A 13,631-nucleotide genomic window follows, 5' to 3' on the forward strand; every position below is an offset into this window, starting at 1 on the left:
TAAGGCGGAGCACCAGAAACCTTCGGGAATGTTGCAACAGCCGGAAATTCCCGAATGGAAGTGGGAGCAGATCACAATGGATTTTGTGACACATCTCCCCAAGACACCCCGAGGTCATGATGCGATTTGGGTAATCGTGGATCGATTAACCAAATCGGCACATTTTATTCCAATTAGGAATACTTTTAACACTGAGAGACTTGCGCAAATTTATATAAATGAAATAGTGTCTCGTCATGGCATCCCCATCTCGATCATCTCCGATAGGGATAGCCATTTCACCTCCAAACTTTGGCAAGCTGTCCAAGAAGCATTGGGAACACGTATTGACCTAAGCACAGCTTACCACCCTCAGACCGATGGTCAGTCTGAGAGGACCATTCAAACTTTGGAGGATTTGCTTCGTGCTTGCGTACTGGACTTTAAGGGAAATTGGGATCAACATCTCCCACTCGTTGAATTTTCCTATAATAACAGTTATCACAGCAGTATAAAGGCAGCACCTTATGAAGCATTGTATGGGCGGAAGTGCCGATCACCACTTTGCTGGTCTGAAGTGGGTGACCCGCAGATCATTAGATCGGATCTGGTCCAGGAGACGACCAGCAAGATTCTTGAAATTAAGAACAACCTAAAAGCCGCGCGGGATCGGCAGAAGAGTTATGCTGATACCCGTCGAAAACCGTTGTCATTTGAGAAGGGTGAAAAGGTATACTTGAAAGTATCACCCTGGAAAGGAGTGGTCAGATTTGGAAAGGCGGGGAAGTTGGCCCCTAGATACATTGGACCATTCAACATTACTGCAAAGATCGGTCCGGTAGCTTACCGACTAGAACTGCCTGAGGAACTAAGTGCAGTTCATAACGTGTTTCATGTATCGAATTTGAAAAGATGTCTGGCGGATGAGACATCGGTGTTACCCTTAGAGGGTGTTCAAATAAGTGATAGGCTCAACTTCGTAGAGGAGCCCATCGAAATAGTAGACGGTAAGATCAAGCAACTTAGACACAATAAGATCTCGTTGGTCAAAGTTAGATGGAATTCGCAACGTGGCCCAGAATTTACTTGGGAACGAAAGGATGAATTCCGGAAGAAATACCCCCACCTATTTCCTCAAAAGGAAGTAGTTGACGCGTGAAAATTTCGAGGACGAAATTTTTATAACGGGGGGAGAATGTAACGATTCCGGCAAATCCAGGTATACCCTAGCCGGAATATACTATTTACGTGTCATTTAATATTGATTATATGAGTTATAGTACATATATACGAGTATATATGATTCATAGTACGAATCATACTCGATTATATAGTGAATCGTATTGGAATTACAATTAACCAATGAACGATTATTGAAACCCGAATGAATCGGGAATTTCATTATAGACGAAGTATATAATGTTTAGTGATGTTTACGAGGTATGAATGCTTCGGGATAGGTGAATTATAGCACAGAAAAAGGATTTCGATTTAATGGTACGTCGGTACGCTAAACGAAACCTTTAACACCAAATTAAGCAAGAGACGATCAATCAAGCCGAAAAAGATGCGTGATTATTAATAATATGATGTTTTAATGTCATGATTTAAGTTTTTAAAGTTTTTAAGTCGGTTTTATGTAAATTTTATTTTGACCCGAAAAACGACCATTCTATGCTCGTTTTAAGCCGAATTACGAGTTTAAACGAGAAACGAACCGAGCCAGATTATCCACAACATTATCCGGATTGCGTAATCCGAATATGTGGCTTAGAATGAATGTGTGGGACCCACCCCACCCATTACTTTGGACCGATCGGCCCTAGGGGGTATCATTTACCTCACTTTTTCTTTTTTATCCATCAAACAAACAAGAATTCTCTCAAATCCTTCAAGTGTTCATCCAAATTCTTGAGTTTTTAACCAAGATCTTCAAGGTATATACATAATTTGAGGCTTAAATCTTGTTTTTTATTTCATAATTCTTGAGAAAAGGAGGTTTTCATGTGAAAAATGGGTGAAAACCCGAGATGAAACCGATTCTCGTGTGATCAAGGGATGTATACATGTTATACAAAGGATCTTGATCCAAGTAAGTAGTTAAAAGTGTTTAGAATGAATTTTTACGGTTGAAATCTTGTCAAATGAGTTTTCCATGTGAAAGACGGGTGAAAACCCGAGATGAAACCGACTCTTGCATGAACAAGAGATGTATACATGTTATACAAAGGATCTTGGTCCAAGAAATGAGTAAAAAGAGTCGAGAACGGATTTTTACGGTCAAAATCGTTGTTTTGAAGTTTTAACCGACACTAGGAAAGAAATGGCTTGATTGTGGGTATAACTTGCTTGGTGTGGTGTTGATGTGCTTGTAAGTGTTGTATCTAGCGGCTAGCAAAGGCTAGAAACCGAGATCCTTGCGATCTAAAGCTAGAAAACACAAGATAGTTCGGTTTTCGTGTGTTTATGAAAAATGGACAGATTTACGTGTGCTTAGAGTCGGGTCACGAAATTTCACAGAGATGATCTACACATGAAATTATGAGATCTGTGAATTTTTGGTAATTTTTGGATAAAAGATGAATATTTGGTGAATTTAATGCTCGGTTTTGGCCAAAAATAGTGAAAAATAGCAAAACATGATGAAAAATTCCGGAAAATTTAAGATAAGCTTTTTATAACATATAAAAGTCACCCACAAAATTTGAGCTCAGTTGGAAAAGTCTAAGTAGGCTTTTCGGTGAAACGAGTTCTAGGGCTTTCTAGCTCGGTTTTGGGTGAAAATGGCTTGAAAAATAAGTTTTAAATTCTGGAAAAATTCCAGAAAGTTATGAGGATGATAAAGATCATCCCAGAAAAATTTGGGATTTTTCTAAAGTGTTTTGGTATTTTTGATATATTTAGTGTTTTAACAAGATTTAAAAATAGATAAATAAATGTAAATGTAGGAAAATAAATCTGGGAAAATTCCAGAAAGTTATGAGGATGATAAAGATCATCCCAGAAAAATTTGGGATTTTTCTAAAGTGTTTTGGTATTTTTGATATATTTAGTGTTTTAACAAGATTTAAAAATAGATAAATAAATGTAAATGTAGGAAAATAAATCTGGGAAAATTCCAGAAAGTTATGAGGATGATAAAGATCATCCCAGAAAAATTTGGGATTTTTCTAAAGTGTTTTGGTATTTTTGATATATTTAGTGTTTTAACAAGATTTAAAAATAGATAAATAAATGTAAATGTAGGAAAATAAATCTGGGAAAATTCCAGAAAGTTATGAGGATGATAAAGATCATCCCAGAAAAACTTGGGATTTTTCTAAAGTGTTTTGGTATTTTTGATATATTTAGTATTTTAATAAGATTTAAAAATAGATAAATAAATATAAATATAAGAAAATAAATCTGGAAAATTTTTACAAAATTCCTTTCTGTCAAATTAAGTTTTGTGCAAAATTTCAAGACCCGAGACTAATCGGGTAATTATTTGTGCTAAAAAGAACATAAAAACAAGTTTTTAAAGCTTAAAACGTGTAAACCGGCAAAGTTCGCATAAGCGAGCTGACTGGTACATGAAAACTCTAAAAATAGACTATTTCATAAATCTAAGTAAATTAAGTAAAAATAAATCATCCGAAAATAATCCGGATGATTTGGGTAATTTTACCCGATTGTACCGTTTCCGGCACCGAAATACCGGAAACGGGCCCCACGGCCAAACGGGGTGTCAAACCGAGCTATAATTTCATCACCTTAACTAAATTGACTGTCAAACTCTAAGCAATGTCAATCTGAGTCCTTAGAAGTGTCACGGGGTTAACATTGTCCCCGAATCGAGTACAGTACTGGGTTAACAATGTTCCCAGATGTACCGATTGATATGTATTTAAATTATGGGAATTATATAGTAACGACTAGATATTATATTACAGATCCAGGCACGTAGCTGTTCCTTATATTACTCACCGACTCACAGAAAGGTGAGTTTTCACGAGCCCCTTTTAATGAATTGTTTTAATTATATTTTCCCGGGGCGGAAAACATGTCTTATTTAAAGTATTTAAGTACATACCGATCGTATGGAAATACTTGTACATTTATATATATATGGTCTGATGCACAGAATATATAAAATGTTTATCATGTGTTATTGTTCTGGGGTAACATAGTTCCCAGGGGTTATTATTGTTCTGGGGTAACATAGTTCCCAGGGGTTATTATTGTTCTGGGGTAACATAGTTCCCAGGGGTTATTATTGTTCTGGGGTAACATAGTTCCCAGGGGTTATTATTGTTCTGGGGTAACATAGTTCCCAGGGGTTATTATTGTTCTGGGGTAACATAGTTCCCAGGGGTTATTATTGTTCTGGGGTAACATAGTTCCCAGGGGTTATTATTGTTCTGGGGTAACATAGTTCCCAGGGGTTATTATTGTTCTGGGGTAACATAGTTCCCAGAAAGTTAATGGAAATGTTCTGGGGTAACATAGTTCCCAGCATGATTATATTGTTAATAAATGATTATTAAAATGATTTGTCAGTGTTTATTTAAATTAGTGAAACTCACCAACTATTCGTAGTTGACCCGTTTTCTTTACATGTTTTCTAGGTATGCCCAAGTTGGAATGATTGATATGTGCTTAACTATCTGTGCTACCTGTTGGAAGCTTGCTGCTCTATGTTTTGTAATGAATTTATTAATGTCTTATTGGTAATATATGTGTGTAACACCTAGACAGTAACGCAACTCGCAACAATGTAATATGTTATAAATTAATGTAGTGGTATTTTCTTTATAAGCAATGCTGTTGATATCAGATGTGTCTGTTGCATCCCGTGTACGTTTCCGCTGCGGTTACGGGGTGTTACAGAGGATCTCTGAAGGAGTTTTTGACAATTGAGTCCAACTGTTGTTGGAAGATCATGCTGGAAAGTTACGCTTGTTCTTGTTGCCAATCAACGATCTTGCATCGAACTGCTTCGGTTGTTTTGTGGTCGGTTGCAGTCTTGACCAGATTGTTCCTTTAGCTTGTCTATTTGGTCTCGGAGTCTGAAACTCGACTCTTGGTAATTTTTTCTGGCTGCTGGACCCCAGTGTTTTCTCAGTTCTTGCAAACAACTTAGCTGCTTTCATAATTTCATCCCAGGATTCAGGCATTCCGTCTTTCCCAGTTAGTGTGCGGATTAAGGCGTCGCTATGGACATTCTTGCGGAATGCTCCCCGCAGAATGTCCTCACTGACCACTCCAATATTAAGGCTCTCGTTGTTGAAACGAGTAATGAAATCCTCAATGGATTCATTATTTCGCCTTTCAACGTCTAGTATTTCCGAAGAGTCGCGTTTATGCTTTCTTTGTTGGCTGAAGTGTTGAGAGAATTTTGCTACGAAATCTTTCCAACTTTTGATCTGTCCACATGGTAGCTTCTCAAACCATTCTCGCGCAACCCCCGTGAATGTTAGTGCAAACATGTGACACCAGTATGGAAGAGTCCAACCGCTGAATCCTCTTACTGCTTCAAATCGCAACAGATGATCACTAGGATCCGTCATTCCACTGTATGTACCAACAGATGTTGGAATTTTTGCATTTATCGGGAATGGGGCCGTCGCGATGGCTGGAATGAACTTCGATTTTTCTGCGAAAGATTCCGGACGGTATGGTTTAAGAAAATCATGTTCAGCACTACTATAGTACTCCGCATGAAGAACCGGCGGCCGCGGGTAGCTAGCCCCTTCGTATGAAGGGAGGCGACTATATCCGCTATAGTAGCTACCGTCCGGGTGATAGGTTGAATCATGTCCATTTAGTTCGTCCTCATAGGATGGTACCCGCATATCTATGCGGGGACGAGGACGTAACCTCCGAATCTCACCCAGGTTTTGTTCTGGTTGTTGGCTATATTGAATGTGACTTCCCCGTATGGGCGGGGAAACTGATCTCCTGGGAGATTCATCGTACGTCAGGATACGAGCCTGGAATCGTTCATTTCGTACCCTACGTTCGTATTCGGCAACCAGACTTTCCTGTTGAATGCGGAGCCATTCGTCTGGAGATAAGAGTCCTCCAGATCTAGAGTTATGATGCCGAACTCTTTTGGGAGCAGAGTCACCGGAATTTTCATCCAGGTCTAACTCCGAGTGAGTTCGATTAGCATCTCTCATAATTCGGTCCAAATCTCCGAAATTCGAGCAAGCACGGACGTTGCTCCTTCACGTGTTTCAAAGTTGGGACCACGTGAAGACTGTGCTGGATTCTCCGCCGGCCCTTTAGGTAACTGATTCATATCGTAAAGAGAACGGAAAAATTATGTTGTTCTAACAAAGACACAGATGGCGCCAATGAAGAAACACGGATCTACTCCCCACTAACGGGTCCTAGATCCAATGAGTCAACAAGGTAGGATACGGTTAACTGCCAATACGATATGAACCCAATTGCCCAAAGTCCAGTGACGAAGACCTGCAAAACAGACACCGTGAGCTCGTTATGGGAAGGACAAGAGGGGGGGGGGGGTCTTCACGTAACCACCCCCGGCGTGAGAATAAGTACTATTCTGTAGAATATAAGCACTTAAGTAAATTGAGAGAGAACAATGGGAGTGAATGAATACCTCATGATGATTTAGAGGGTAGTTATAGCCGAAGGGTGTGGAGAAGTGATTGGGCCAGCTATCCCTTGAGAAGATGATCTTATAACTGTCTGGACACGTGTCCTCATATGATAGGTTTAGCTTATACGTTGCATGTGCATGTATAACAACCTAGACACGCGTCCTTCTGATATTGGTTCAGGGGAAATGTTAACCATGTGCATGGTTGTAACAACCTTGTCAGGTGTCACTGGCTGATTGGCCGAAGGATCACGTATTGCCCAAGAAAGCATCTCGGCACATCTTCCAGAAGGTAATTAGTTATTGACAGCTGTCACGGAGCATTACCTCGCGGTCATTTATGCGAAAGGATACTTCTTCAAGCGGATGACCTTTGAAGGTGCCAGGATGCTTCCGCATGCCTTGTGGGAATGTTTCCCCCTCAAATGATTTATGCGGATGGTTCATATGCCCCGCGGGTGCCTTATAAGAGGCTTCTGGTTGACCCATGGGTATTATTTAAGGGAATTTGGATCTTTTTGGTACCCTACCTCTATAGAGATCCCCTCAGTGCTGCCATCCTGGCATCCTTCTCCTCTTGCTTGCTTCACCTCAGTGCGGATTATCCGTACTCGTTAACCGTTGTGAAGTAGCCCTCGTGGCAACCTCTCATCCACTTCAACGGGGAAATGATGTCCACGCCGATAAGTCTAAAGATCCAAAACGATATACTGAAATCCCTAATTTTGAAAAGTTGCCTAAAATAAAATATGACCTTACCTCAAATATCATCGGTATAACTTACTCTTCCTTGAAGGTATTTCTATAATTGTAGTGTGCTTTTTATTATATTATTTTATAATATAAAGGACTAATGTACATTATATACCCGCTTAACATAACAAAACAACATGTTCTCTAAATTATGTGAAGGAATCTCCATTTTTTCAAACTTGCAACAAACTCTATTAACTGATTCTTGAAACTTAATGGAACATCATTTTAAATTATTTTCATATTAAAGATTAATTCAATATATTAGTAGAAAACAATCAAAAAATACTTCTAAGTTAAACAAGTGAAGTGACAAATTTTGTTTAAAACCAGCATTTCTTAAATAATAACCAATTTTATAGAAAGTTAAGAGCACTTAAGCACATAATACCATCTATTTGTTGTCTATAAACTATTAGTTTTTTAAACACAAACACAAAACTGAAATCAACCATGTTTGATTTCTAATTTCAAAACACATGAAAACTTAGAATACAAAATGAAAATTTATCAATCAAGAGGGGATACTTTGGGGTTGAATCCAGGGCCATTTTGAATCACAAAGATCGAAGGGGTAGTTTCCATCATCGTCTTTTACATCTGTTGAAGCATTTTTCTTCACAAGCAGCTCGGCTATGTGTTCTCTCTCACAAACAGCAGCATAATGCAATGGTGTCTGGCCCTCGTTATCCTTCATAAACAAATATATGAGTTTGTTACCGGTGGCAAATAAGAGTTGACTTTTTGTTACGTGGATGTATTGACTTTAATCACTGTTCGTATAAAAAACTTGTATGTGTTTATAAACAATTGATATGAGTCCAAATTAATATTGCTTCAATAATAATTACTTTCTAGAAAAACATAGCTCAGCTATTTAGGAAGATTTGTGTGTTAAATATGCACCTTGGATAACTTTTAACCCGGTCGACATGTTCATGTGCTTTTATGCTAAGATGATAAAACACAAGAGTTCCACGGTATCAATTTTAACTTATAGGTCTCATCCCTTAAAATGAATAACAAGGTAGGGCCCATAAACTTTTAACCCGGTTGACATGTTCATGTGCTTTTATGCTTGTGAAAATTCTTACATTCACTCGTTCATTTATATTCATTTAGTTACGTTCATTAGTTTACAACTGTTAAGTCCGTTTGTTTACCTTCGGTTATGTTCATTATTATACGATTGTTTAAGTTTATTTGTTTAGGTTCGTTTATATACTTATTTGAATTTTTAGGTTTATTACAATATAACCTAGTTGTAATAACTTTTTCGGCCCAACATATTGATGATCACATTAATTTTTAACTGGTTTCACTCAATTATGTTCGTTCATCTATGTTCTTGTTATGCCTGTTTGTTTACGTTCTTGAGCCGTTCGTTTATACTCAGAATGAACACGGAACAAGTTCATTTCGATAACAAAATACACAAATAAGAAAATCCCGTTAGTTTAGTTGTTCGTTTTCAATCGCTTGTTCACTTAAAGTTAAATGAAAGAACATGAACCATGCCCCGTTCATGTCCATTCAGTTCGTTTACAAGCCCATGAATATGTGAACTAACTTTTAACTAAGGACCTGAAACTGTGCAGTCAGGTAGAGTTCGCCCGCCAACAATTTTTGTCCAACTTTCATTTGAATCTTATAAATAGTTATTGTGTAAAATATGATTATAAAAACTGTATAATTAAAATAATATAAAACTTTTTGAACAGATTGATTTAATAGGTTGAAAGTATTCAAAATTTCAAATAACACTTTAGAGGACTTTAAAACAGTTTGACCCATTTCATTTAGGCTTAGCTAACTTTACAAATTAACCTGGTTTACCAATTGGGGTTGGATATAACCCAAACTGACGCAATTTCAGGTAAACATTATAAGTTCTAACTCCAATGACAATTAACAAAATCATTGACATCAATATTACCTTTAAGTTCACATCAGCATTCCGGCTCAAAAGCAACTCTGCAGTTTCAATATGACCACGATCAACAGCCCAATGCAAAGGGGCCCGACCCTCACTATCTGCAGTTTGTAGATGATATTCAGAATATAAAGAAAGATAATTGAATAAATGCATATAAAGTTATAAGCAAGCATTACTCCCCTATGCTCGTAACTTCACACATGTTTTGCTATATATTGTATATTTGTATGGCCAATAGAAAATATGTTTCTAGGAAGCATTACTCCCCCGTTAAAAGGAAAATGAAAAGAAAAATAAAGGATAAATAAATTGACTATTTGACTTCAAGAATAAAAATTTAATAAACCCTTTATATCCACAGGAATGCCAGCCTCAACACACTTGATCAAGTTCTCTGTATCGCCTTCTCTTGCAAAGGCGTGTATATCATCTAATTTTCTGATAAAAAAAGGAGTTGAGAAAAAAAAAACATTACTAATTACTCATATACACATACATGAATTTTGAAATAATCATAGCGTAAACAATTACCATCGACGGTATTAATTATCTATGGCTATGCTAGTAATTTTTATACTTCTAAGCACAGAATGAAAATCAATCAAAACCAAATTCACGCAGTTGGAGAGTTAATTATACACATAGCAGCCAACTAACAATCAATCAAAAATCTTAAAAATTTTCTATGTTAACATCTACATATAACTATATACTACACTAACAACATAACTACTCTGCATACAGCATATAACATGTAACAAGTATGGATGAGCATTTTGTCCCAAATACCCGTACTTGTACTCGTACCGTACCCGTACACGTATCCGTACCGATTTAGCATATTCGGTACGGGTATTGGTACTCATTTTTGTTGAATTTTGGTACGGGTACAATCGGAAACATGTACGGGTACGGTACGGGTACATTTGGTTTTTTGTACCTGTTTGGATTATATAAGGGTTTAATTGAGATTCTTCATATTTAATATATAAAATAAATTCTCCAACCATGTTATTATTGAACAAGTACCAAAAGTTTCTTCAAAATTAAATAATATAACATCCAGGACACGAACCAACAAACAAATCACTTAAAATCGATGACCGATTTAAGGTTCTTCAATATTATCTTATCATTAAATCAATGGCCAATTTGGTACATGTACTAATATGGTACCCGTCACGTACCTGTGCAAGTACCGATACTCGGACTAATTCGGGTTGTTTGTTACTTGTACGGTACGGTTTCAAGATTGTCGAAAATTTGGAAATAAAAAAGCAAAGTGGTACAAAAACGGGTATTGTACCAAAATACCCGTACCCGTACTCGTACCATATCGAAAAATTTGGTACGAGTATTGGTACGTGTTTTTATTGATTTTTGGTACGAGTACAAACGGGTACAAGTACGGATACGGGTACTGTCCCACGCTCATCCCTAGTAACAAGAAGACAACCAAAAGCTTTTCATAGCAGTGATCTCAATTAAAGAACTTACAACTCATCAGACCCCTCTTCATGGATAAAAGAGCTGAAAACAGGTCCCATAGGTCTGTGATCATTACTTGATCGTTCATCAGCATTTTCACCTCTTTTCTTCTGTGAATTATTGCATCAAGAAACCAAGTAAAATATGGTGAATAATGATCAATACAATGCTTCTAGAAACTATTTGAGAATAGAAAGAGAGAATCATCATACAGAAGTTGAGCCAGCAGCCCAAGTAGGGTATAACTCTGTAATAATCTCAAGATACTTTTGCATTGCTTCTTCTGCAGGCATTGCACCCAGTTTCTGCCATGCGTTCCTATAGCACACACACAGGATACACATGTCATATATGACCATTGGGCAGCTGTATATGTCCATTTAATATATGAACTTTATGCACATCCCATTAAAAAAGAAACAGGGATTGCATGCTTGATATGATCATAAGAGACTTCGATGGTTAGCAGCTTTTTTCAATATTTTGTTTGAAGAAAAGATAACAATGTCAAAAAGTACACCTTAATAGGAACTGAAAAGTTTTACATTTACCAAATAAAGTTACAGTAATATTAAGCATTCACAGGAACATAAAAAGTATATATTTAACATGAGATAGTGTTAACCATACTTTAATTAAACTAAAAATCAAATTAGCCTTTTCACGCAACCCGCGTTTATTAAGGGAGACAAAAGATACAGAATTTGCAATCAAGTAAGCAGTTTCATAGCAGCATAGTATTAGTATGATAATCGAAAGGCACAAGAAATAAATTAACCATTTGGCCCGAGCAGTGATTTTAAGGGCAGAAGGCTGGGGAGCAGTACAAGGCCCCTCAGTGGCAATTTTATACAACCCATAAAGCTGCAACTGCAACTCATTAGAAACCTTCTGCGATGAGCGATCGGCGGCAGTGGCGGCACTAAACGCCTCGTCTAATTCCGTACTCTCCACACCTTCCCAGTCATCATCAGCACCAATCAAGGGTTGTTTTTCATCGTCCGTACTGTAAACCCTAGCTTTATCTTCCGATTGGTCTTCGTTGGCACGAGTGATGCGGAGATTTTGGTGGCGAAAGGAGAAGATAATTGAGAAAAGCTTAGCTACAAGGAAGGAGAATATGAGGCCGAATAATATCGATTGAGCGTACTGTTGCCACTCAAACATTGTAAATAAATTAACCAACCCCTACAAGTAAGTAAGTGAGTAGAGATGGAGCCTGAGGTGAGATTGCACTGGGTTAATACAACCCTAAACTATTCGACTCAAATCACTCATCGCCCTTGCAAAATTATTTACTATTCTTTTACACCTACTTTTACTAAATACTCGTATTATTCTTTGATGCAATTTTAATATAACTTAAATAAAAAATAATTTATTTTGTAACTTCAAAAATATCTCTGTGAATTGTGAAAGGTGAAATCTAGTTTTTTCTAAGGTGAAAACATTATTTATTAATATAGTGTTCTTCAAAAATTATTTATTAAAATAGTTATGATTTTAACAAGAATTCTTTTTCCTTTTATATATATATATATATATATATATATATATATATAGAGGAGGGTTAACATACAATAATAGGTTATCGTACATTAGGTACGCGAGACCCTGCACCACCAGATCCTAATTACAATTAAAACTACGCGGTGGCATAATTGTAATTAAATCAAAAAAATACTTCTTGCACAACAGATCGTCATTTGCTGCAAGCCTTCAACCATAATCAAATCATCCACAAAACTAAGCATAATCAAAATCGATAAACCCATTATCGCTATAGTTTAATAATCTTCAAATTGATCAAAAATTATTGATTTAATCAATAGAATTGATGTGTAAGAGGCTTTAGAATCATCAATCGATTATGAAATTGCATAATAATACACTTAATTGAGCTATGATTTGGGTTCATGTTTAAACGTTCTGCACAAAAACGTTAAACGTTCTGGACTTTTTGTACAAAACTTCTAAACTTTTTGTACAGAACTTCTAAATTTTTTGTCTAGAACTTTTAAAGTAAAAAGTTTAGACCAAAATGAAGAAAAAGTTTAAACGTTCTGACCAAAAATGAACAAAAAGTTTAAACGTTTAACTAATACGTTCTGATCAAAACTACAAATTTAAACGTTCTGACCAAAACGAACAACTTTAAACGTTCAAGTTTAGATGTTCTGTACCAAAACTTTAGAAGTTCTAACAAAAGGTTTAAAGTTCTATACAAAAAACTTTAGAAATTCTATACAAAAACTTTATACATTCTGTTTAAACGTATTATACGTTCTATTTAAACGTTCAGAACAAAAATCAATTAAACTTTAAAAGTTCAGTACAAAAAGTGTATACGTTCTTTTTATACGTTTTAGGTTAATATTAATACGTTCAATGTTAAAACCCATAACTCAAACTCAAAATTGATAACTGAAACTTCAAATTGATAATTAATTGGATCAATTTCAAAGTTTTATTGATCAATTAGTTCATCAATTTCAATTTCAATTGATCAATTTGATAAACTAACCTGTGAACAACTCCTGACGGAGGAAGATGGTGTTAACGACGGTAACGTCGATGGTTGCGACGGAGAATACAATCGTTGGACGGTGACGAATTGATGAACGGTGATAGTGAAGGCGGATGGAATCGATGGGAGCTGTGGATCATAATTGATGAAATTTAAAATATTGTCATCGCGTGATTTAGAAATCAACAGTGTAGGAACTCGCGTACGTAATGTACGATTAGGGATTATTGTATTGGATCTTTTATCTATATATACTAGTTTTTATCCCCCTTATTACGGGGGTTGTTTTACATTATTTGTTTCTAATATTTATTTATGTTTCGAATTTTTATTTTTTA

General features: G+C 36.4%; 1 protein-coding gene across 1 annotated transcript; it reads right to left on the reverse strand.

Moving 5' to 3' along the window:
* Positions 1 to 7,639: 7,639 nt before the first annotated feature.
* On the reverse strand, positions 7,640 to 11,937 carry LOC143548295 (acyl-CoA-binding domain-containing protein 1-like). Its single transcript, XM_077039500.1, has 6 exons — positions 11,545 to 11,937; positions 10,979 to 11,084; positions 10,776 to 10,876; positions 9,625 to 9,716; positions 9,279 to 9,376; positions 7,640 to 8,033 (listed from the first exon to the last, which is right to left on the reverse strand). The coding sequence occupies exons 1-6, from the start codon at positions 11,931 to 11,933 to the stop codon at positions 7,857 to 7,859; spliced, it is 963 nt and encodes a 320-aa protein (XP_076895615.1). The 5' UTR covers positions 11,934 to 11,937; the 3' UTR covers positions 7,640 to 7,856.
* Positions 11,938 to 13,631: the final 1,694 nt, after the last annotated feature.

This window comes from Bidens hawaiensis, unplaced genomic scaffold (genome assembly GCF_021521415.1).
Source record: "Bidens hawaiensis isolate Kalapana, Puna unplaced genomic scaffold, B.hawaiensis_p1.1 tig00014984_1, whole genome shotgun sequence".
In the NCBI taxonomy this organism is placed as follows: domain Eukaryota; kingdom Viridiplantae; phylum Streptophyta; class Magnoliopsida; order Asterales; family Asteraceae; genus Bidens; species Bidens hawaiensis.